General features: G+C 44.1%; 1 protein-coding gene across 1 annotated transcript in view; it reads right to left on the bottom strand.

Annotated features, from left to right (window-relative positions):
- ANKAR (ankyrin and armadillo repeat containing) overlaps nt 1-26575 on the bottom strand; it is a 72066-nt gene extending 45491 nt beyond the window's left edge. The window contains exons 1-6 of the mRNA XM_060257055.1: nt 25963-26575; nt 21910-22347; nt 20241-20404; nt 19365-19473; nt 13553-14478; nt 5360-5579 (exon numbers count right to left, since the gene is read on the bottom strand). Coding sequence (XP_060113038.1) covers nt 5360-5579; nt 13553-14478; nt 19365-19473; nt 20241-20404; nt 21910-22347; nt 25963-26560 — 2455 coding nt within the window. The 5' untranslated portion in view covers nt 26561-26575. The remainder of the gene's footprint in view (nt 1-5359; nt 5580-13552; nt 14479-19364; nt 19474-20240; nt 20405-21909; nt 22348-25962) is intronic.

The raw sequence follows: 26575 nt of genomic DNA, 5'->3' as shown, positions 1-26575 counted from the left end.
CATTGTGCTGGGGACGTTGTGCGGCAGCACGGTAAAGTCACTTCCGGGTAATGCCATCATGCCGGGGATGTCCTGCCCACCTCCAGAATGCCCCTCAAATCCCTCATTGGGATGAAGAGGGGACCTGGCAACCAATGTTCCCTCTAAGTTACAGAGTCTTGTGAGCAAAAATTCTACTTGGTGAGCTACTGGCATTAAAGCTGTGAGCTACTGCATCAATTAAGGTGCTCTGGGGTCATCCTTCCTGAGCCAAGACAAAAATGTGTGAGCTGGAGGCTAAAAATCGGTGACCTAGCTCATGCTAGCTCAGCTTAGAACAGGGGTGTCAAACATGCAGTCTGGGGGCCAAATCAGGCCCCCGGAGGGCTCCTATCAGGCCCGCAAGCAAGTCCCTCTCTCTTGCTTCCTTCAGTTATCAGAGACCGTTAAATAAAATAGTGCAAAAGTATCCATCTTTTAAGCATGTTTTATTTAAAGTTTTAAAAAACAAAACAAAAAACCTTTGTGTTTGTCTGTGTCCTTTACAGGGCTTTTTTGGTACAAAAAGCCCAGCAGGAACTCATTTGGATATTAGGCCACAACATCTGATGTCACCATTGTTTCACACTGGGCTTTTCTGTGGAAACCGCCCAGCAAGAACCTATTTGCATATTAGGCCACACCCCTGATGCCAAGCCAGCTGGAACTGCGTTCCTGCTCAAACCCCCCCCCCCCCCCGGTCCTTTATGAAGTTTATCTCTCTGCTATATTTTATGACACATAGGCCTCAGTTATGTCAGATCCGGCCCTCATAGAAAAATGAGTTTGACACCCCTGCCTTAGAGGGAACACTGCTGGCACCCCGTGTGTGTGTGTGTGTGTGTGTGTGCAGAGAAAGTGCAGTTGTGTGTTCCCATGTTGCTGCCCCAATGTCTGAATTCCTCCACCCTGGCAAATGGGTTGCAGAAGCAAGGGATTATCTGCGCAGCTCCCTGCAGTGCCTGACCTTCAGGATCTCCCCAGGTGTTTTTTGGGGGGGCCAGCTGCTCTTTTCCGCCTGGCGCTGTCCTCTGGGCAAGAGCCTGCGGCTGCACTGGTGGGCAACAGTTGGCTGTGCCAGTGTGTGCCACTCACAGGAATGTCACTCGCACACTGCTTCTCGCACACTGCGAGCGCTGTGAGCATTGCTGAAGAATATGGCATGCTCGGTACGAGGGGTGCACTCGTTACGTTGTCTGGACCTTGCAGAAAGGGGTTTCTTTCTTTCCCCCTCTGCTGAATGGGCACAGAATGTCAAACGGCAGCACCCATGCTCTGGCAGAGCCCTGGTGGCATAGCTATGCTGGCACAGGACAGCGACGTGTCTGGAATGCAAAGGATGGAACAGTCTGGGCAACATTTCAAGAAGGTAACACTGGATTGAATTGCAACTCACAACTTCGGTCTCCGTCCTTTTCTAGGAAGTTCATTGTCCCTGAAACTAAACATATATATTATTTTATATACATATATATTTTAAATTTAGAAACATTGATACAGGAAAAGCACAAATGTCTACATTTGAATAATATATAAACTGATTCAGCAAGACACGGGGGGCTATCCATATATTATTGGCGACATATCCCCCCCCCCCATCCAGGCCCGTAGCTACAGAGGGGGCGGGGGGCCCAGCCCCTCCACCCAACCCCCCCTTCCACTTGCAAGGCCTCTGCTTAATCCGTCACTCTGGCTGCCACTGCTCTCCATGCACTCTTGCTTCCCCCATTTTTGCCCCCCCCACTCTCCCTGCCATCCATTTTTGCTTCCCCTGCTCTCCCCACTGCCCGTTTTTGCCTCCTCCGCTCTCCCTGCCACCCGTTTTTGCTTCCCCTGCTCTCCCCACAGCCCGTTTTTGCCTCCTCCGCTCTCCCTGCCACCCATTTTTGCTTCTCCTGCTCTCCCCACTGCCTGTTTTTGCCTCCTCCGCTCTCCCCGCCACTCATTTTCACCTCTCCTGCTCTCCCTGCCACCCGTTTTCACTTCCCCCGCTCTCACCGCTGCTCTCGTCGCCCCGTTTTTGCTGACGCCCGCTCTCCCTGCTGCTCTCACCGCTCTTGCTGCTGCTGCCACTCTCCTTTTTAATTTCACTTCTCCGTGACATCATTTGGGGCCCCAGGGCGTGACATCATTTGGGGCCCCAGGGCCGGTCTCCTAAAACTTTATTCCCTGACCCCCTCCACCTGAAATGTTCTGGCTACAGGCCTGGCCCCATCTGTGAATATCTAAATCCATGGATTGAGGCCACATGAACTCTAAAGAGATTTTCCTGCAAACTCAGACCCTTCAGATTTGCAGAAAAATTTTCAATTTTCAACAACAACAACAACACAGCGGGAGGCCGGCTACCCTAATACAATAAACTTGTTTGGCAGCTGATAGAAGATGACTCTGGTCTAATAGTTCAAGCTGTTTTTTAATCAGAGTACAAGCTCCGTCAAAGCCTGATTCAGACAAGCCAGAGAAGAAAAACCTTAGTGCTGTTATTTTGTAATCCAGAAATTGGCACCATGGATTTACTAAGGAATTGGTATGTGACCCACTCAAATTTGGGGGGTGGGGTTTGCTGAGAAAAGTGCAAGGATATTCAGGGCAGCAAACTAAGCAGAGGTTGCCAGCTGTTTTGTGCCAGCTTCAAGGCGGACTGAAGGAAAAAATGAAAAATTACGGTACATTTTGAGATAATCCTTCTATCAATTTTGACCACTTACAATGTTCTAGAGTGAAACTGTGACAATGTACTAAGCCTCAAAATTCATTAATCGATTTCTCTTACACTGGGCTTGATTCTGCACTCATTAAAGCCCCAACAACTACAGTTTTCTCTCAGGCATAAAGGAAATGACCCAAGATTTCTTGTGGGGAAGCCTAAAGTACAGAGCCTGTGAAATGTGGTCTGTAACGTTATCACCCCTATTATTTCTGGAAGTGTTACAGATTTATTTGTTTTATAATTGCCATTGGGGGGAAAAAAATTAAGGAACAATAAATCACTCGTGACTTACTGGTTCTGAAGCCCTTTGTATCTCCTTTCTGAAAACGCTTTCCTGAAACAAAACATACTTATGTGTTAGTTGTTACTCCTACTTGTTTTGGAAATATAATGATCTAAGGCAGGGGTGGCCAAACTTACTTAATGTAAGAGCCATATTGAATAAATGTCAGATGTTTGAGAGCCACAAGACAGGAAGGAAGGAAGGAAGGAAGGAAGGAAGGAAGGAAGGAAGGAAGGAAGGAAGGAAGGAAGGAAGGAAGGAAGGAAGGAAGGAAGGAAGGAAGGAAGGAAGCTTGGGAGATGGGGAGGGAGAAGTGAAAAGAAAGCAACTTTAACTTTAAATGCATTATCCACTGGCTGGCTTGGTGAAGTGATTTAAAGAGACAAATGCCTTCTCCAAGCCAGTGGGCGCTTCAAGAGCCACACAATACGTGTGAAAGAGCCACGTGTGGCTCCCGAGCTGCAGTTTGGCTACCCCTAATCTAAGGGCCTTCCCGTGTGCTCGACATTTCTGATTTTCTTAGCAATTGATGCAGAAGCACTGGAATCAGTTTGGGAACGATTCTTCTGTGCATCTGCATTTTCACAGTTGTGGAGTCAGTTTATATTCTTCCACATGTGCCTGAAAGAACCAGGGTTTTCAAGGGAGGTTGCTTTCATCCTTGGCCGTGTCACTAGTGACATCACAGCACCTCCTTTTTTATTTTCTGCACCCCTTTTAAAAGAAAGGCATTGAAACATCTGTATATCACAATACTGTTGTAATGATAGGTCGATTTATGGGGCCAAAGGAGGCCCGTCTGAAAGCGACCAGGGACAGGGCCTTCTCGATTGCAGCTCCCTGTTGGTGGAATCAGCTCCCGGAGGAGGTGAGGGCCCTGCGGAACCTTGAACAGTTCCGCAGGGCCTGTAAAACAACCCTCTTCCGGTTGGCATATAATTAACTGTGAGCAGAATGCCTGAATATTAAATCTTAAACATCAGATTACTGAATATTGGAAATTTGAAGGACTGATTTAAGGAATAGTAGCATAGTGTATATCGATGTGAGTTTTATGTATTTTTAGGCTTTTATGTATTTTATTGTATAATTTTAATTGTATTTAAATCGACCTTTGTTAGCTTTTATTGTTGTAAGCCGCCCTGAGCCCACCTCGGTGGGGTAGGGCGGGATATAAATCGAATAAAGTAAAGTAAAGTAAAGTAAAGTTATGTCCAGCCTAAAAACCTGCAGTTTAAATCTGCAGGGAAATATGCCAGACGTATACTGATGTAATATCAAAGTGACCACTAGAGAGAGAAGAACATATGTTGTAGGGCAAAACTCCCAAAGCAACAGGAACACTCAAGCAAAGCCAAAATGCTCCCAAGACATGGGCACAAATGTCACGGTGCAGGTACTTTCTCCTTCTGTGTTTCTGTGTCCTTATATTGACCATTTTCAATGCCCCACAGTTCACAACAGTGGGAAGAAAGAGTAAGTGTTGTGGTCAGGGCCGGTCCTCCACCAGGCAAACTAGGCGATTGTCCTGGGCAAGGGTCCTCAACCCTCGGGCCATGGACTGGTACCGGGCTGTGGCCTGTTAGTAACCATGCTGCCTAGCCTCACCCCCCCCCCCATGATGCCACGCAGTCTCGCCACCCCCCACGGTGCCTCCCCCCGCCCATGGCACCTCCTCCTCCTCCCTCTGTTTTCACAATGTTAAAGCTGAGGAAGAGGCTGTGAAGCACCTTCTGGGCTCTGTGAAGGCCGATTCGCCCTGCGCTGATCAGCTGATCGGCGGGGAAACAGCGGCAAAACCGCGGCAGCAGCGGCCTGCTGAAAAAGCCGCGCTGCCCTTGCCTCCTTCTCACTTCCTTTCACCGCCCAGGAAGGAAGTGGGAAGGAGGCAAGGGCAGCGCGGCTTTTTCAGCGGGCCGCCGCTGCTGCGGTTTTGCTGCTGTGTCCCTACCGATCAGCTGATTGGCAGGGGAGTTGGCCTTTACAGAGCCCGGAAGGTGCTTCACGGCTCCTTCCGCAGCCTTAACAGTGTAAAAACGGAGGGAAGAGGAGGCGCTGCAGGGGGGCGAGGCTGAATTCGGTGCCCCCACCCTGCCGGCCCTGGGGCCGCGGTGGCCTGGCCGGTCCTGGGGCCGGTCCCTGGTGCCAAAAGGTTGGGGACCACTGGTCTAGGGTGCTGGCCTTCTGGGGGCACCGAACTGGGCACCCCCCCATGTGAGTTAGTGACATTATCAGTGCGGGGGGGGGGGCGGGGGGAGCCAGAAGTTAGCCTTGCCTAGGGTCCCAGAGAGTCTAGGGCTGGCCCTGGTAGCGACTGTCATGTTCCAGCAGGCAGTGTTTCTTACCTTGGCTATACGGTATGTGGCGTTTCTGATTGATGGTCAGACTGGATTTCAACAGCTGGCAGATGATGGACACGCGGTTGTGGATAGCAGCATGGTGTATCAGAGCAAAACCGTGATCATCTGTTAGTGCAAGACTGGAGATGGATGTCTTACGACAGAAGGTGAGGAAAATGGCGGCTAGCCCTCTCTCGGCTGCGGCTCTCATTCCAAAAGACATGCTCTAAAACCACAGCAGAGAAGTAACAAATTGAATAAAGGGCAATGATGTCTGACAACCAGCCTGCAGGGGTAAGAGGTACTGTTTTTATCCAAGGTTACGTACGTTCTGAGCTGAAATAGCTACAGTTCTACCCCCTCCCCCCACAAATAAATCCTGAAATTTGAAATCAGTCTCAATTATGCAAATGTCCTGCTTGCTAATTGGGTGAAACCAGAGTTCCGCTCCAACCACAGGAAATCTATTTCTGCCCATTCACGGGTTTCTGGGATTTCAGCAAACATTCTTCATGTGCTTTCAAGGATATCTTCAGACCTGAGCAAACCATGAAGGGCTTCCTTAAAAAATGGATGCTGAAATTCTGTACTTCTACATCTCCAGAACATCACAGAAGACTCCAAGCGTGGCCTGACCAATGCAGTGTACAAGTGGGACTAGGGCATCTTGCGGTTTGACCTCCGGACACTGAGTCATCGGAAGTGCAAGGGAAACTACCATGTGGTACTTCACTGCCGCTGCAAATGTTTACGCTGCGTGGAGAATCATCACCGCAGAGAAGCGGCCAGACTTTGGAAGGCCTGGATTCGAATCCTCAAAGCAAGGAAGCGAGCGAGCAAACAAAACCCAACCCCACTATACCTTGCATTTAATAGCTTTCTTGTAGCCAAATTTCTTCTTGAATAGCTCCATGGTTTGAATATCATTTAGTGGGAGTCTTTTTGGCTTAAGAGTGCTTAAGAGTTCGTTGATAGCTCCCCACCACTGAGTCTTGAGAAGCAGATAAAACGGTTCGAGCTCGAGGGAGATTATATAGTAGCTGGAATGAACAGAAAGACAAAAACTCCACATGAATCGTTTTTTTTTTTAATCCATTATGTTGCAACCTGCACTTTATGAGGTGCTCAGATCACACCTGCATAGTTTATGAGGCACCCCAAAAAATTATTTATTAAGATCGATGTTAACAGACAACAACAGATACTGAACCACCTGGCCCATAACAACAGACACCGTCTGGCTCACCTCAATTGCACAGTTGTAACCTTAGGACCTTTCTCTCAATAGGACATCCGGTAGTAACAGCTAAATAACACTTAACATGGACTGAATTGGCAGCTAGCCGCCGTTACCAACACATTAATATATTCTATTTTAAGATCGTAATTGCACCTCATGTTGTTTTATGTTTTCATTGATTATGTGTTTTTATATTTCTATGTCTTTGGTTTATATCGATACTGGTTTTTATGACTTTAATTTAATTCCGTTTTTTCGATTTATACCCCGCCCTATCCCACAAGCGGGCTCTGGGTGGCTTACAACATTTAGAAACCTTACAAAACATCAAACAAATGACATCTAAACTAGATAATCTCAGAATTACAGACAAAAACCACGATCCACATCATTGGCAACAAGTCATAGACCACAAAGAAGAAGACGAAGACGACGAAGAAGACGAAGACGAAGACGAAGACGACGAAGACGACGAAGAAGAAGAAGAAGAAGAAGATGATGATGATATTGGATTTATATCCCGCCCTCCACTCCGAAGAGTCTCAGAGCGGCTCACAATCTCCTTTACCTTCCTCCCCCACAACAAACACCCTGTGAGGTGGGTGGGGCTGGAGAGGGCTCTCACAGCAGCTGCCCTTTCAAGGACAACTTCTGCCAGAGCTATGGCTGACCCAAGGCCATTCCAGCAGGTGCAAGTGGAGGAGTGGGGAATCAAACCCAGTTCTCCCAGATAAGAGTCCACACACTTAACCACTACACCAAACTGGCTCTCCTTATAGGCTGGTAATGTTCAGCATAACATACGCATAAGGTGCTGGGGGGAGCGATGATTTCAGGGGACAACCGCTGGATCAATTAAAAGCCTAGCTGAAGAGCTCCATCTTACAGACCCTGCAAAACTTCGATACGTCCCGCAGGGCCCGGATCTCCATCGGGAGCTCATTCCATCAGGTAGGGGCCCACACCGAAAAGGCCCTGGCCCTTGCTGAAGCCAGTCGGGCATCCCTAGGCCCAGGGATCACGAGAACATGTTGTGCAGCTGACCTCAGAACCTGGGGGGGGGCTCATATGGGGAGAGGCGGTCCCGAAGATATGCAGGCCCCAGGCTTTGTGAAATGTAAGGCGCCCTGAGCTGCTTCGGTGGAGAGGGCGGGATATAACCTGAATAAATAACAAATAAATATATAAAAGGCCTAATAGGCAAGCTTTTGGTGTCCCATCAAGCCTCTTTTTGTTCCCTGGTTTCATGGGACTGCAAGATTCTGGGGCGGAGGCAGAAAAGTCTGTCAGTGGCCAGCATTGCCTCAGCCAGTGACAGGAGATTTTGAAGGGAGGGTGAAGCCTGGGGAGTGCGGCAGAATTTCTTTTGGGGTTGATTTTCTTATGAAAATGGCCATCAGGGGTTCAAGCGATCCATATTGCTAATAGCACTCAGGCCAATGTATTTCTCTTTTAGAATGATTTTTTTTCCTATTGACATACACAAAATAGAGATATTGGCTGTTTCTCCTAATGGCAAACTAAATGTATGTTACATGTTAAAAGGTAAATTAGTTGGATGGGAAATCTTCTGAGATATAAATACCTTCCTTTTGACCCAGGCTTAATACAATAGAGTCATTAACAGACATTCTCACATTTTGACATGTTAGCGTTTTATTGCTTTCGCATGCTCCTGCTACTCAGATCAAAGGTTTGCTCAGTTTGTTAATTTTACTATTCTGTTCCCCATCTCATTCTGAACTGTCTTTTCCATACAGAGGCAAGGTAGAGACTTCTGCGGAACCATCTAATGCTAGCTAAATCTTTAAATCAGGCCCAAGTCATTTACTTCCTCTTAGGGGATGGGAGTGATCAACTTTCTCTGGATCTTGCTAAGTTTCTATATGTTACCGACCTTGACAGGAAGAAATTTAATGCTGTTTGTATTTGAAAGAAGATGCCCTTAGTTAAGTGTTGCCTACGTCAGATAATTTTATTACTATTTTGTTGGTTGTACATAGTTTTATATTGTTATGTTATATTTTAGCTTGGTGTTGTGTTGTACTGTTATTGATGAGTTGTGTTGTTGTTGTTGATTGGCCTAGAGCCGCAATAAACTGACTGACTGACTGACTATTCTGTCATTGAATCTTAAATTTGTACCAGCTTGCATTCTAAACCACTCCCTACCAGATAATTTTACTATACTGTCATTGGATCTTCAAGTTGTACCAGTTTGCATTCTGAGCCACTGACTACCAGCTATGTGTGGCTTTACCGGAGTCCTCGTCTGATGAAGTGTGCTTAGAGAGCACATGAAAGCTTACGTTCTGAGTAAAACTAAGTTGGTCTTGAAGGTGCAATTTGACTCCTATTTTGTTCTACTACTTCAGATCAACATGGCTGCCCACTTGGAGCTTAGAAAAGTAGGTTAAAGGTAAAAGTTATCGGAGGGCAATCTTAGCCTTATAGAGATTGATTTGGCAGCATACTTGCTGATGTTATGAGAAGAACCAGATAGAATAAAGATAACCAGCCATCTGTTCATGCAGCGGGGGGTTCTGGAATGTAGATGACGCATATTATCAGATAAGATAAAGATAAGTGATACCAGTTTCCGGGAGGAAACTCTTTATAAACCCTGAATTTTTGAGCAGAAGTGGCATCTGCTCTAGAGACAGGAGACTGTCTCTATGCTCGTCATGCCGAAAACGGGACTTGGGACTTAGACTCTAACTGAGAAAATGTAGACTAACAGGGCGTAATCCCTGGAATAGGGACTTATACTTTTCATAGAATTAATGCTTTCTAACTGTATTCTGAAAGCATTAATTCTATGAAAGAAGACATTGGCTTTATATTTCGCCCCCCACTCAAGAGTCTCAGAGCGGCTCACAATCTCCTTTATCTTCCTTCCCCACAACAGACACCCTGTGATGTGGGTGGGGCTGAGAGGGCTCTCACAGCAGCTGCCCCTTCAAGGACAATTCCTTTTTTTTTTTTTTTTTTTTTCCGATTCTCAATAGTTTATTGCACCCAAGTGAAAATAGACAAACAATACATAAAAACACACAAAAAGGAAAAGAACTAACAACAACACCTACACATATCATACAAGTCATACAAGTCAAACATCTTACTTCCCTCCACCTCCCATGCATACTCTCAGTCACCCCTGGGGTGATCAGAGACAAACTGTTTCTTTTTCAGTTATTCCCATGTCAATCCTTTACTTTTAACCCAACAATAAATTGGTTCCCAACTCTCTTTACATTTCAATAAGTTCCCATTCCTTATTCTAGTAGTCATAAGGTCTAATTCTGTAGCTTCAATGAGTTTAGCCATAAATTCTTCCATGGAGGGGGTTTGGGGTGTTTTCCAATATTTAGCAAACAATATTCTTGCGGTGGTGACAATGTACATTAGTATCTTAACTATTTTAAGAGGAAAATCTTCTCTGCACACATTTAAAAGATATAATTCTGGTGAATGAGGTATCTTAACTTTTAAGATTTTTTGGGCCCAAATATTAATTAATGCCCAGTATTTTTTAGCATGCTCGCATCTCCACCAAATATGAATTAATGAGCCCTTAGTCTTTTTACATTTCCAGCATTTGTTGGAGTAGCTGGGATATATTTTGGCTAGGCGGTCAGGGGTTAGGTACCAGCGATGGATCATTTTGTACAGGTTTTCTTTGTACAAGGCCGGCAAGGTTAGCTTAACATTCCGTTTCCAAATTTTCTCCCAGTCGTCTAAAGTCATGTTAAGGTCCATATCTCTTAGCCATTTTATCCATGATTCTTTGACCACCTCCTCCTGCATTTTTTCTCCCAATAACCATTCATATATTTTAGAAATTAATTTTTGGTCTGTCTGAATAATTTGATCCAGGTCATTCAGTTTTTTGGGAAATCCTCTTTCTTTATCTTTTTGATAACAAGACTGTATTTGACACTTCAGCCACCAGTCTATTGAAGTCATTTCTTCCATTCTTAAGTTATTTTGTTTGTCTAATAGACTTTGGTAATCAGTTAATTTATTCCAGTCATAGATATTGGGATGGGTATGAGCCTCAACTGGTGAGACCCATAGTGGGGTATAAAGGTAGAATTTCCTAATTTCCATCCAGACTCTATAAAGAGATTTTCTTATCTCATGCCTCCAAAATGGACTGTTAGGGGGAGGGTTTTGGTACCAAAGATATCCGTGCCATCCTTTTCCCAACCCTGCCCCCTCAATAACCAACATTCTCTTGTCCTCCAGTACAAACCAATCTTTCAACCAGACAATACGACAAGCCTTATGATATAAAGTCCATTCTGGTAAGGCGAGACCACCTCTGAGTTTACTGTCTTGGAGAACTTTTAGTCGGATTCTAGGCTTTTTTTTCTGCCAGATAAAGAATGAGATGATTTTATTGATCCGTTGAAAGAAAAACTTCGAAAGCATTATAGGAATCATCTGAAACAGAAACAAGATTCTTGGCAGTATGTTCATTTTTATGGTTGCTATCCTGCCCAGAAGTGAGATATGTAGATCTTGCCATCTGTTTAAGTCCTCTTGAATTTCTTTTATCAGTTTCTCATAATTATCTCGGTATAGGTTTTTAAGCTCGTTCGTCATTTGGATTCCCAAATATCTTACTTTCTTTCCATGCACAAATTCTGATTGGGTTTCAAATTGGTTCATTTGTTCTTTATTCATATTTTTCGTAAAAAATTTCGTTTTCTGCACGTTGATCTTAAAACCCGATACTTGGCCGTACTGTTTAAGTGTTTCTTGGAATTGACCAATAGATGAATTAGGATCTTCTAAAATACATAGTAGGTCATCCGCAAAAGCTCGGATCTTCAACTCCTCTCCCCTAATTCGAATGCCCTTTATTCTATCCTCCTCTCTTATTCTTTGCAGTAAGAGCTCTAATGTTAAAATAAATAGTAGTGGCGATAGGGGGCAGCCTTGTCTTGTACCTTGAGCTATATCAATCTTTTCTGTTTTGGTGCTGTTAAAACTGATCTTTGCATTTTGTGTCGTGTATATGGATTCCACCAATTTACAAAAATTTCTTCCGCAACCTACCACTTCCAATGATTTCAAAATAAACTTCCAATTCACATTATCGAAGGCTTTTTCAGCGTCGACGAATATTAATGCCACTTGCTTCTCAGGGTATTCTTTATAATATTCAATGACATTCATTAGAAATCTTACATTTTGCCTCATTTGTCTCCCTGGGACAAATCCAGTTTGGTCTTCATGTATAACAGCACTGATAACTTTTTTTAATCTGTTCGCCAGTACCGTAGCAAAAATTTTATAGTCGCTGTTTAGTAAGGAAATAGGCCTGTAATTTCTAATTTCCGTTGAATCGGTACCTTCTTTGTGTATCAATGTGATTAGGGCCTCTTTCCAGGATGTTGGAATTTCATGTTTATTTTGTATGTCTTCAATAACTTTCTTATATGGAATAAGGGTTTCTTCTTCAAAAGTCTTGTAAAATTCAACAGGAAGGCCATCTGGTCCTGGTGCTTTATTTGGTTTTTGTTGGTTCATCGCCTCTACAATTTCATGCATAGTAATTGGAACTTCCAATTTCTCTCTTTGTTCTTCTGTTAACTGTTTTAATTTGGATTTCAGAGTATATTCTTGCTGTAACTGGTTGGAGATCTCTTGACCTTTATATAAATTTTGATAAAAGTTTTGGATTATTATTTTCATCTGATTCATTTGTGTTGTCTCCTTCCCTTCTCCATCTCTAAGGGACTTTATGATTTTTTTATTTCTTTCCTTTTTTAGCTTATATGCTAGCCATCTACTAGCTTTGTTCGCACTCTCAAAGTGGGCTTGCTTCATCCACTTTATCTTCTTTTCCACTTCATCCATAAGTAATAGATTGATTTGGTGCTGGATAGCCAAGATCTTAAGTTTTGTCTCCTTCATGTTCTTTATCTTTAACTGTTTTTCTTGTTCGTTTAATTTTTGAACTAAATCTTTATAGGACTTCAGGCGTTCTTTTTTCCTGCCCGCTGTATATCTTATTGCAATCCCACGAAGAAAGGCTTTAAAGGTATCCCAAACCGTAAACATACTAGTGTCCTTAGTTGAATTAAATTGGAAGAATTCTTTTATTTCCCTCTTAGTTGTTTCCAGAAACTTTGTCTCTTTCAAAATTTGCAGGTTAAGAGTCCAACGAAAATTTTTCGGGGGTCCTAATAAGTTGATCTGAATTGGACTGTGGTCCGCAAAGGTTCTGGGTAAAATGTCCGCTTGTACAACTGACAGCATTGACTCAGCGGATAGCCAACACATGTCAATCCTCGACCAGCATTTGTGTACCGAAGAATAATAGGTGTAATCTTTCGTTGATGGATTCTTAGTCCTCCATACATCCAGCAGGTTAAACTCATCTGCTAATTTCAAAAATTCTTTCGGTAGTCCACTTCGCAGCTTCCTTTTTTTAGTTTCTTCAAATTTCTTATCTTTTTCTATGTCAAACACCGCGTTAAAGTCCCCAATAATACAACAATTCTTTGGTTCAATTTCCGTCAATTTTTCGTGCAGAATTTTGTAAAATTTTCCCAAATTTTCATTAGGGGCATAGATGTTCACTAATATCAGCTTGTTGCCACAATGATCTATCTCTACTATTAGCGTTCTTCCCTTGTTATCTGAATATAAACAGTTTGATTGAATAGATTTAGATACATATATGGCGACCCCTTTCCTTTTTCTTTCCGGATCAGATGAATGGTATAGAGTGCCTAACTTCGCATTTTGTAGGTATTTTGCATCTTTTTCTTGAATGTGCGTCTCTTGTAGACAAATTATTGCAGAGGCAGTCTTTTTAAGTTGCTGGAAAATCCTTCTTCTCTTGCCCGGTTCATTTAGACCGTTAACATTAACTGATATTATTTGTACTTCGGTCTTGGTATTCATTTTAACAAGTCTATACTATCTGCCTTAACTTTGGATACTTTTTTGGTTTGCGTCCTTGTCTTTATTCCTTTGTTCTGAAACTTCTGCCCAATTCCCTCTTCGGCTTTACTTGAGACCTCTTCTTCTTCTTGGTCTTCTTGCTCGTCCCCCGTTTCGGATTCCCGGCTGCTTGGGTCTACATACTGGTCCCAGAATTCCTCTAGTTTTTCCAGTGAGGTTATATTCTGTCTTTTTGTGTGGTATGTAAAGAACATCCCTTCCGGCACCAACCATTTGAATTGCACTGAGTGTCGCGTCAGCCACGTTGCTAATTTTCGATATTTGGCTCTGCGTTGCCGAACTTCCCAGGGAACTTCCTTCAGCACCTTGATATTAGTCTCCTTCCACTTCAGTTCCTGATCTTTAGTTTTTTTAAGGATTCTTTCACATGTTGCAAGACGAGTAAATTTAACTTGTACTTCTCTTGCCAATTTATACTTCCTCGTGTAATTGGAGGAGACTCTTTTCACCCACTCAATATCTCTCCTTCCTTCTTCCAACCACTCTTCATCTTCAAAAGTCAACAATTCCACAATCTTCTCTAATAATTTTTCACCTTTTTCTTCTGGCAAATTTTGAAAGCGTAATATATACGCTGCCTTCTCCATCTCAAGTTTTATTACCCTTTCCTCAAGTTGAGCCACACTTTCTTTGTTTCCTCTCGCAATATTAAATACTTCTTTCTCTTTTTCCGCAATTTTATCTACCTTAGCAGTCAGGCAGTGAATCTGTTGGGTATTCCCTAATAATTGTTTTTGGAATTCTTCAAGTTGTTTGTTCGTTTTCGTTATCTGTCCCATTAAGTCGGTTTTCATATTTTCTAGTGCCTCTTGGTTTTGCTTGAAACCCTCCATCACCATGCTCTGTAGTTTTTCAATAGCCTCTTGATTTGTTACCTCTGGTGTTTTTTTGCCCCCTCCTGCCGCTGGGGTAGGAGAAGGGGTACCTTGCCCAATTTTTTTTGGACCCATTTCTGTTCCGTAAGGGCTTTCGGGGTTGCTGGCTTAATTACTAAATATTAAGCAATGTTAGTTAAATAATTGGTCCAACCAGATTCTTTAACACTTATATAAAATAAAACCATTCAATTCATTAATTCCTTAGTACATTAATTCATTATTTAGTCCCAACAATTTATCTACACCTTAAATAATTATCAACCCCTCAACTCATTACATTAAACAATCAGGATTTTAAATTAATTGGTACAGTTCTCCTGGTTTCCTACTATATGGTTCTCTAATACAATAAAGTTTTCAATAAGTAGTACAATGCCTTAATCCCTCAGAAGCTCTATTCAATAACAAATTACTTTCCTTGATACACCAGTTATGTATTGTCTTTCTTACCACTATTCAGCAAATTTACTAACAACAGCAATCTTCAGTTCTTTGTCAATCAGTTCAGTTCCTTGTCTATAATTTGTCCTACAGTCTTACAGTCTTACAGTCAGGTCCTCTTCTATTCACTCCAATCACTCTCTCTATCCACCTCCTTTCTCTTCCTCTTCCCTCGTTCTTCTTCTCCCACACCGCGGCTCCTTCTTCTGTACTTCCTTATTTCCTTCTTCTTTTCTTCCTCTTCCCCTCTACTGTTTAGTGTTAGTTTTTGTTATTTCTCAGTCCACAAGTTAATCCAGGAAGCCTCCAAGCAGTTTTCAACAACCCATCTTCAGTGGGGAGACAGCCGCAGCGCAACCGCTGCTAAAAACCCTCTCCCCACCCTTTGCAAATTATACGCCTCCAAGGTCTTATGTACTACTTCTCTTTAACACTGTTTTAAACTGTTCACCAGATATCAAAGCCCGTACCTATTCACTCTCCGTAGAAACGCCATTCTTTTCCCTTCTCTTACTTTCACTTTCAAGCCACATGGCAATTCCAAACGACTTCCCTTTTTCTTTCTCTTTCTCTCTTCTCTTTATACCTTCTTTCCACTTCGACCACTGCTATTAATACTATGTTATTCACTGTAAGTCCCTATAGTCCAACTTATTTGCACAATCAAAATTCCAGTCTCTCGGGCCCCACAGTTCAGTCTCTCCTGTCACAGCCGCAACCGCGACCGCTGTCCGCCATTAATTTTCTCTCCGCTCGCCTTCTCTTCAACTTGCCCGTTCCCCTTTACTGTAAGCGTCTCAGTTTCCCTCCTTCTTTCAATCTTTTTATTCCTTCTCCTCAGTACAGTTTGTCATGGACTTCCCTCCGACCTCAGCCCACCACAGTTCGTACCTGTCATATTTCATGCTGTTATTTTCTTACTTTCTCCCCGCTTCCCTCCGCTTCTTTCCGCTCTCCGCCGCTGTCCGTTCTCCGTGTTTTCTTTGACCGCCGTCAGCAGCTAAGACTCCAGTGCTAGCACAAGTCAACAGGAGCTGGGATTTCAGTTTAGTTCTTTCTTTTGTTATTTAAGAGGAATGAAGCTGTTGTCTCCTTTCACTCCTTTGTCCGGTGGCCCGGTTAATCGCTGAAGCGTTGCTGAAGCATCGGCTGCAGGGACAGCTGAGGTTGAAAAGAGGAGCCTCCGCTCCCCCCCCGATCCCCAGAAGCTCCCCAAACTTCGATGTGACTTCCGTCACTTCTTAAGGCGGTGCTCCCCAATGGAGAGCCCCCCTCAAATGCTCAGCAAACTGAGTTGTCTCCCGAGACTCGGGAGAAGCCGCTCAGCCGCACCACGCCATTACCGGAAGTTCTCCCTTCAAGGACAATTCCTACAAGAGCTATGGCTGACCCAAGGCCATTCCAGCAGCTGTAAGTGGAGGAGGGGGGAATCAAACCCAGTTCTCCCAGATAAGAGTCCGCGCATTTAACCACTATACCAAACTGGCTCACAGTCAGACTCGACTGTGTGACTGAAAAGTCTAAGTCCCTATTCCAGAGAGCTGGACCATAAGGAAGGCTGAGCGCAGAAGAATAGTTGCTTTCGAGCTGCAGTGCTGGAGAAGAATCTTGAGAGTCCTTTAGACTGCAAGAAGATCCAGTCAGTCAGTCCTAAGGGAAATCAACCCAGACTGTTCCCTGGAAGGTCAGATGCTGAAGCTGAAGCTCTAATCCTTTGGCCACCCAGTGAGAAGGGAGCACTCCCTGGAGAAGATCCTGATGCTGGGAAAGGCAGAAGGCAAAAGGAGAAGGGGACGGCAAAAGAGGAGGTGGCTGGACAGCGTTACTGATGTAACAAACATGAATTTGAGCAGACTTCAGAGGATGGTGGAAGACAGGAGGGCCTGGCGTGACTTGGTCCAGGGGGTCGCAAAGAGTCGGACTCAACTGTGCGACTGAACAACAACAAAAACTGTGTTCTGAAATTGTACTAATGTTATCTAATTGCTTTGCCTTTCTACCTGTATTTAAGCCTTCTGTCTAAAGGAGAAGCTTGGAGTCTAATAAAGTTTATCTGTGTAGCCTGGAAACCTAATTTGGTCATATGTACGAGCTCTTGAAAATGACAGGTTGTTTGGGTTACTGAGGGTACAAAAGATGTACAAACATAAATCCCGCCTCAGGGAGGATGTGATGCCACTTCTGGAATTATTTATTTTATTTTATTTTGGTAAATTTATATTCCGCCGTTTCCCAAGTGGGCTCAGGGCAAATTACATCCAAGTAAAACCAGCCGAATACAACAAAACCAATAAAATGCAATTAAAAATGCACTGGCTACCAATTGAGTACCGGATCTGCTTTAAGGTTTTAGTATTGACATTCAAAGCCTTGTGCCGCCTGGGACAGGCATATCTGTGGGACCGTCTCTTCCCATATGAGCCCCGGAGGTCGCTACGATCGGCCAGCCAACATCTTCTGACCATCCCTGGTCCAAAGGATGTCTGGCTTACCTCAATTAAGGCCAGGGCCTTTCAGTCCTGGCCCCGACCTGGTGGAATCAGCTCCCCATGGAGGTTTGGGCTCTCCAGGATTTGTTACCATTCCGGAGGGCCTGTAAGACGGAGCTGTTCCGCCGGGCCTATGGCTGAGGCAGACGGGCGTCCTATCATTTAAATGGGCCCCCCTGCACTGATTGCATTGTACTGTTCCTTGAAACCAATATAGCCGGGATGTCCCCTAGGTTGGGACAAGTAAGCCTAATCGATCTGTTTATATCATCTATGCCGCTTCACCTAATGTGAGCTGTGGCTTAATTGTCTTAATTTTGAACTTTTTAATTGTTTTAAATTGGTTTATGCATGGGATGGAGAAAGTAGAGAAAGAAGTCCTTTTCTCCCTTTCTCACAATACAAGAACTCGTGGGCATTCAATAAAATTGCTGAGCAGTCAGGTTAAAATGGATAGAAGGAAGTCCTTCACCCAAAGGGTGATTAACATGTGGAATTCACTGCCACAGGAGGTGGTGGCGGCTACAAGCATAGACAGCTTCAAGATATATACATATACATATACATATATATATGTATATACACACATATGTATATATATCTATATAGACACATATGTATATATATATATATACACATACACACACTGTGGCTAATAGTCACTGATGGACCTCTGCTCCATATTTTTATCCAATCCTCTCTTGAAGCTGGCTATGCTTGTAGTCGCCACCACCTCCTGTGGCAGTGAATTCCACGTGTGAATCACCCTTTGGGTGAAGAAGAACTTCTTTTTATCCGTTCTAACCTGACTGCTCAGCAATTTCATGGAGTGCCCACAAGTTCTCGTATTGTGAGAAAGGGAGAAAAGGACTTCTTTCTCTACCTTCTTTATCCCATGCAAAATCTTGTAATAAATACTGCTACCATTCTAGAAATTAGAAACATATGAGTTTCTCTGGTTTACAGATCTAGAACTCAGGCACTGAAGGAACAGCAGATGAAAAGTAGAGGCTAGATAGACTAGAAAGTAAGGGTAGGTGTAATTGACTGGGATGGGGAAGGCAATGGCAAACCACTTCATAAAAAGTCTGCCGTGAAAACGTGAAAGCAACGTCACCCCAGAGTCGGAAACAACTGGTGCTTGCACAGAGGACTACCTTACCTTTTTAAACTGACTGTGAAACAGGGAACATAGAAAACACAAGCCCTGCCGTATTTTATATCACAGAATCATAGAGTTGGAAGGGACCTTCAGGGTCATCTAGTGCAACCCCCTGCACAATGCAGGAAACTTGCAAATACCTCCCTGTGGCGCAGAGTGGTAAAGCTGCAGAACTGCAGTCTGAACTCCCTGCTCACGACCTGAGTTCAATCCCGGCAGAAGCTGGTTCAGGTAGCTGGCTCAGGTTGACTCAGCCTTCCATCCTTCCAAGGTCGGTCAAATGAGTACCCAGCTTGCTGGGGGGAAAGTGTAGATGACTGGGGAAGGCAATGGCAAACCACTTCATAAAAAGTCTGCCGTGAAAACGTTGTGAAAGCAACGTCACCCCAGAGTCAGAAACGACTGGTGCTTGCACAGGGGACTACTTTTACCTTTTAAAATCCACAGGACCCTCATTGTTGTCAGATGGCCATCTAGCCTCTGACAACAATGAAACCTCCGATATCACATGGGATTCTGTCTGGAGTTCTTTAGCATGGGATGGTTCTTTAGTACAAGGCCAGATATTTTGCTTACCAATCCCCAGATTTTGCACTTGAAAATCTGTACTGCCTTTTCACCATCAATGATCACATTTTTACTGGAATTGTTGGTCATTCAAATGCTTTCTTTAAACATGCAAACAGGCAATACCATCTGGGTCACATGCAGACGTATTTAGGTAGATGGGAAGAGCTCTTCGGAACCCAACTTTGAACCCTGCTCCGTAAGCTGCCCTGCAACGGAACAGATAACATTCTGTGTGAGCTTTACCTCTTGCCTTCAAAATCCATCACCGGGATTGGATAATGTTCTCTATAGGGCACGTCCGGGTCCAGCAGCTGAGTAAGATGCTTTGTGGCGCATAAATACATATCATCATAGGCAGCCTGCAACAAGACACAATAATAATGATAATAAAAATAACAGCAACAACTGGCCACCAGTGTTCCCTCTAAGCTGAGTTAGCGTGAGCTAGCTCACAGATTTTTAGCCTCCAGCTCACACATTTTCATCTTAGCTCAGGAAGGTGGCCCCAGAGCACACTAATTGATGCAGGAGCTCAGAACTTTAATGCCAGGAGCTCACAAAATAGAATTTTTGCTCACGAGACTCTGCAGCTTAGAGGGGAACATTGCGTGAATGCTTAGAAAATATATTAGCCCTGCCAGAATCAAGGTCTGAGATCACACGCACTAAATAATGTACTTTCAATCCACTTTCCAACTGGATGTTGCCAGTTCACATAGTGAAATCCAGTTGGAAAGTACAACGAAAGTGGATTGAAAGTGCACTATCTAGTTCCTTTTCAGTAACAACCGCATCCAGAGCATAAATGTGGCTCCTAAAAATCACAAGCGATTGCTGTGATTTATGGCTACTGTGTTTTATAGCGGGGAGAGGGCCTCCAAACCGGGGGATCCCCTGCCCGCAGCTAGGGATTGGCAACCCTACTTCAGAGGCATGGGCATAGCTGTGCATTTATCAAATGACAAGAAAATTTGTCCTTTCTGCTTTACTGTTCATGCAGTTCTAAAAGGATTGCACGAAGACAAGTTTCTTTCAAAAAGAATGTTAATCCATACCACAGTATTCGCTTATTGCCATCCACATGCAGGTGTCCATATAAGATGATTTCAAAACAAGGCATAAATACCTTGATCTCATCGGAGATATCTTCCAGGGGAGGTGTGCCAACATCAAATTCAATGCCACCGTGGAGATGGAAATATTGGTTCTGAGCATACGTGAAGTGCTGGCACTTAAAATCTGACCCGAGCAAAAACGGGGGAAGTTCACGTTCAGTTTTGACTTTGTCATCTAGCAAAAAAAGAAAAAACAGGCTTTCCTTTCACAGTAGATTAAAAAAGGTAGTCCCCTGTGCAAGCACCAGTCGTTTCCGACTCTGGGGTGATGTCGCATCACAACATTTTCACGGCAGACTTTTTACGGGGTGGTTTGCCATTGCCTTCCCCAGTCATCTACACTTTCCCCCCAGCAAGCTGGGTACTCATTTGACCAACCTCGGAAGGATGGAAGGTTGAGTCAACCTGAGCTAGCTACCTGAACCCAGCTTCTGCCAGGATCGAACTCAGGTCATAAGCAGAGAGCTCAGACTGCAGTACTGCAGTGTGTGTGTGTGTGTATATATATATATATATATATATATATATATACACACACATACACACACACACACTCTGTGGCTAATAGCTCCATATTCTTATCCAATCCCCTCTTAAAGCTGGCTATGCTTGTGGCCGCCACCACCTCCTGTGGCAGTAAATTCCACATAAATCACCCTTTGGGTGAAGAAGGACTTCCTTCTATACGTTTTAACCTGACTGCTCAGCAATTTAACAGAATGCCCACGAGTTCTTGCATTGTGAGAAAGGGAGAAAAGGACTTCTTTCTCTATTTTCTCCATCCCATGCATCATCTTGCAAACCTCTATCATGTCACCCCACAGTCGATGTTTCTCCAAGCTAAAGAGTCCCAAGCGTTTTAACCTTTCTTACTAATTAATTTCCTTTCTGTCACTGAACAGCATGGCTCTACGTGAATGACGCTGCTTATTCCACTGAAACAATATACAGATAATTTGAGAAACAATAAAAATATAGCTTTTCCTCTTACTTTTTAAATCATAAGAACATAAAGAGATGATATTGGATTTATACTCCACCCTCCACTCTGAATCTCAGAGTCTCAAAGCAGCTCACAAACTCCTTTTACCTCCCCCCCCTCCACAACAGGCACCCTGTGAGGTAGGCGGGGCTGAGAGAGCTCTTACAACAGCTGCCCTTTCAAGGACAACTCTTGTGAGAGCTATGGCTGACCCAAGGCTATTCCAGCAGCTGCAAGTGGAGGAGTGGGGAATCAAACCCGGTTCTCCCAGATAAGAGTCCGTGCACTTAACCACTACACCAAACCGGCTCTCTGAGCCCCACCTACCTCACCTCTCAGCTCTCTGAGCCCCACCTACCTCACAGGGTGTCTGTTGTGGGTGAGGAAGGTAAAGGAGACAGTGAGCCACTCTGAGATTAAGAGTGGAGGGTGGAATATAAATCCAATATCTTCTCTTTTATGTTCTTATGATTAATTTCATCACTACTCGCAACTTATCTCTGAGCACACGCAAAATGCTAGACTTCGGAGATCTAATGAGATTGGGCTAGCCTGGGCTAATCAGGTATTAATCCTGCTATACAGTGTGACATCACAAGATCCTCCCATGACATCATCGCAACAAACTTACAATTACCCCGATCTCGTTAAACAGATCCAGGGAAACCCAACTCCCTCCAGACAAAATGCACCCTTACCTGAGTACGGCTGAAGAAGTCGATTTAGATTGGGGATTTTGTTTTTTCTTTTCAAGGTGGTCATAAACGGAATGAGAAAGCTCATCAGTTTGAGGTACGCGATGTTTTTCCGGATGTCTGCTTTCCGTTCGAGGTATTTCTTGATCAGCTTTTGCTGGAGCACTAGCCGCTGCTGCAGCCTCTGGTACCCGGTGGTGTCCAAGCGGTCATTGGTCATCCGAATGGCATTTGTAAGGGTATACGCCGCCTCAAATTTGAACACGTTGTCGGTTTGTTGAACCTCCACTGTGGCAAAAGCTAGTTGCAGCAAGATGTAGTCCGCAAACTGCATGAAGAAGTCTTTTTCCTCCGCGCTGTCTGGCTCGTATGTTGGATCTTCGTTAAAGTTTTCATCGTAGATCCCTTTAAAATCTGGGTCTCTCGAAATATCAATTAGTCCTACATCATACACGGGTACATAAAAGATCTATCAATATATGACACAAAAATAAACACATCAAGAGTCAAATATTTCAGGTCATACTTGTGGTAACTATTGTACAGCGAGTCGAGACTGCTCAGAATCAACCAAGAAAACTTTATTGCAAGAAGAAACAGTCACAACAGCATAGGCCACTCCACACAATATATACACTGTGGCTAAGTTAAACATGCCCCCTTCAGTCGGCAGCAATCCCTCCTATTGGTCTCTCCTGGATCCTTCGTTTGCATTTGCGGGAAGAAATGCCTCACGTCCCGATTGGCCGGTTCTAAGAGAACAGCCAATTGGAATGCAGGCATCAGGATTCTGGAGAGTAATGGAAGCGTGCTTTAGACTCAGGCCTACTCACAGAGAACACAGCAGATACACAACAAGCCTACTCACAGTGAACACAGCAGATACATAACATTAACCTTATGCTGCGGGTTTCAATATAGAGTATTAGATATGGCAGGGGTGGCCAACAGTACCTCTCCAGATGTTTTTTGCCTACAACTCCCATCAGCCCCAGCCATCATGGCCAATGGCTGGGGCAGATGGGAGTGGTAGGCAAAAAAACATCTGGAGAGCTACTGTTGGCTACCCCTGAGATATGGCTCAAATTCCCCCATGTCCCAGCCTGTCCGAAGCATTTTTGTTTGCACTCGAAACAAGCTTGTCAGCAAATGTAAAATGTCCTCAGATAAGTTTTTTTTATTATAAAGATAATCCCCCTTGCTTGTCTGTTTTTTTAAAATAGACAAGTTGCCCAAACTCAGTCTGAGGGCACGGGGTTGTGTTTTCAAGCTGGCCAGCTTGAAGGTATGCAAACCACCATACTTGAAATCCTAATTTTTGTTCCAGTTTTGCTTTGTCTGTAAATTTACCTTTTGCCAAAAGATCTACAATCCGACTTATTTCTGCTTGTTTCCAGTCTTCAAGGCCTAACCCATTTTGTCCTGGGGGAAACCAAGGTGGATTACCAACAGTTGCTTGAGGAGAAATCTGGAGCGAGAACATTTCGCCTTCTTAGCCATATCTTACAAGAAGAATTAAAAAGTTTGTTTTGTCTCCATGTTTTCCTCTGAATTAATTTAGAATTCCAAATGACACCAGGAAAGGAATAAGGAAAAAAAAACATGGATAATGATAACGACAGAATAAACATTAATAATGATAGAATGTAGTAAAACGCTGTGTATCCAACCACCCTTTGACCTTAAGGTTGTCAACTCTGAACTGGTCCAGGAGGGCGGCCATGTTGGTTTGAAGCAGTAGAACAAAGTTTCAATCCAGTGGCACCTTTAAGACCAACAAAGTTTTATTCAAGATATGCACTTTCGTGTGCAAGCACACTTCTTCAGATAGAATGGGATGAAAACAGAAACAACAGTCATATACATCTAGATGGCAGGCAGTCAATTAGCATACAGAGCAATGAAGGTGTTGTTAACAGATTAAAACAGGGGTGTCAAACTCATTTGTTGTGAGGGCCAGATCTCACGTAAATGAGACTTTGTCGGGCCGGGCCGTGTGTGTCATAAAATGTAATGCCATATAGCAGAAGAGATATAAACTTTATGAAGTACACAAACACAATTAAATAGTGTTTTAAAAAACTTAAAAGATTAGTACTCTTGCAATATTTTATTTAACGGTTTCTGATAACTGACATCTCTTGCTCTGAACTATTGCATCAGAATCCAGAGACAATGTCTGTGCTGTAGCAATCCTGAGTAGGCTGCTCCGGTGTGTATCTTTAAACTGCAAATCTACTCTAGAATTATTGACATTCATTATAGAAATCTCATGGTCAGTGCTTTTGAGCCTAAGACCTAGGGGGAAACATGAAATGGCAGGGCATCGTGAGCTTTTGTACATAAGTTGCCTCATGTGCTGGTCAGCCACTGGAGGAAATAGAGGCTTTGCTCTGTAGCTCCTGTGCGATTGTGCAAGCCTGGCAAAGCAAGGTGCGATGCAGAAGGAAGCAAGAGAGGGGGAGAAGGAAGCAGATGACAGCCAGTTGCTCAGGGGCCTGATAGGAGCTTTCCGGGGGCTTGATCTGGCCCTTGGGCCACACATTTGACACCCCTGGACTAAAAGAATAATGAGCTTAGTATATACTCTTGTTATGTTTATTGTTCTTGTTTTCAACTTAAATGAAATTTTGAAAAAGGAAAAAAAAAAGTTTAGTATATATGTCTATCATCTGTTTTGGTTCAACTGAGGGGAAAAACATACCAAAGGTAATAAATATGTCTGAATCAGAGATAGATGTATCCTTGATTATGCTGAGAGTCTGTCTCAGCATAACTAAGGATTAATTATGCTGGGATTTCATGTCTAGAATGGAGGTGACTTTACAGCATCTTCGTCTTTGGTTGTGTAGACCATATTTTGGAGTTGCCACTCACCACCAGGGTTGCCAACTCTGGGTAGAAAATCCCTGGATATTTAGGGGGGGGGCTGAAGAGGGTAGGGACCTCAGTGAGGTCCAATGCCATAGAACAGGGGTGGCCAACGGTAGCTCTCCAGATGTTTTTCGCCTACCACTCCCATCAGCCCCAACCAGCATGGCCAATAACTATAACTGTGGCTGGACAGTGAGGGATGTTAAGCCAATGTTAAGAAGTGGGCACCCCTTATTTTTACAAGCTCCTATGAACGCTCCTTCAGTCTCACACTAAATTAAGATGTCACACACATATTTCTACTTTACTTCATAGCCAGGGAGCTACGACTGGCTGAAACTTCCCTGTAAGTGTAGATTCGCACATGGCAAAACCGATATATTCAGTCATTGTGCATTATGTTCTACGTCCGGGATCCCTACCCTTTTTGAGCCTGCAGACATCTTTGGAATTCTGACACAGGGCAAAGGGCGCGACTACAAAATGGCTGCCACAGTAGGCGGAGCCATCCATCGCATCTCAGGAAGTGAGGTTCTGTATAACTTTGATAGCAGCTCTGTAACACTTCAGGCAGAAGCACCACTTAACAAGATGCATTTTTTAAACGAACATAGTTTCCTTTTCTTGCTTCCACAAAGCTTACATTGAATATCCTTGTGCTGTAGTGGCAGCTGCCGCCAAAGCAATTTAAAAAAAAAATTGCACTGACCATCAGATCGTCAATGACCAATCAGAATCCTTGCTAGGAAAAAGCCCATCTGCATTCTAAAAGTACTTGGCCGGCACCAGGAAAGTTATTTGCAGACAGCACCAAACTGGGAACTTCTGTTCTATGTGACTTTTGCAGACATCTCTTTACAGCAGGGGTGGCCAAACTTGCTTAATGCAAGAGCCACATAAAATAGACATCAGATATTTGAGAGCCACAAGACACGAACATCAGACGTTTGAGGGAGGGAGGGACGGAGGGAGGAAGAACAGCAAATAGATGGGGGAAGGAAAAGTGGAAAGAAAGCAACTTTAAATTTAAATGCCTTCCCCAAGCTGGCCAATAGGGCAGTGGGGACTTTGAGAGCCACACAATATGTGTGAAAGAGCCACAGTTTGGCCACCCCTGCTCTACAGCAAAGTGTTTTTCATGTATAAAACGTGCCAACCCTCGACGTCATCCTCACAACTTACCTGCTGAACAAAACTCTGCACAGGCCGTTTTCTCAGTCTGGGGGGCCCCGTCGACATCAATGTCCATGCTCGAACGCCACAGTTCTGAGAATCTCACGCGTTTCTCTTTCGGCATGTACGCCCCGTGCCACAAGGCCTTCAGCATGTAGTCGACGCTGATCAACATCTGACCGATTCTCGTATCGTAGTACGCCGGAGGAAGCGAACAAGAAGTGCTCTGGTCGTAATTGGCGTCTAAACTAATGGAGGGGATTTGGTTCAGACAATAAACCCCGACGGCCAACTCCCGGACAATCTGGTGGATCTCCTTAGCGTCCAGATCGATTCCCGGCTCCACCGGCGTGAGCAGGATCACGTTGGGGTAAGTTATGCTTCTCATCTGAGACATGAGCCCACTGGGGAGCTCCATGGGGTGGCGGAGGTCATCTTTGGAGGCCAACCAACTGCAGAAAGAAGTGGTGAGCAACTCCTGGAGTTCACTCCTCTCGTATTTCTCGAAGAAAGCGCTGGCGTTCCTCTGGGCGGCTAACTGCGCTAAGTAAGCCGCCTCGTCCGCTTGCTCGTTTCTAGGTAGCGGCTTCTTGAGGGGCCTCAACATTCGCGCGCCCTCTTC

Source organism: Heteronotia binoei, chromosome 16, assembly GCF_032191835.1.
Source record: "Heteronotia binoei isolate CCM8104 ecotype False Entrance Well chromosome 16, APGP_CSIRO_Hbin_v1, whole genome shotgun sequence".
Lineage (NCBI taxonomy): Eukaryota > Metazoa > Chordata > Lepidosauria > Squamata > Gekkonidae > Heteronotia > Heteronotia binoei.
Note: the sequence above shows the minus strand (reverse complement) of the source record. Positions and strands in the feature narration are given on the sequence as shown.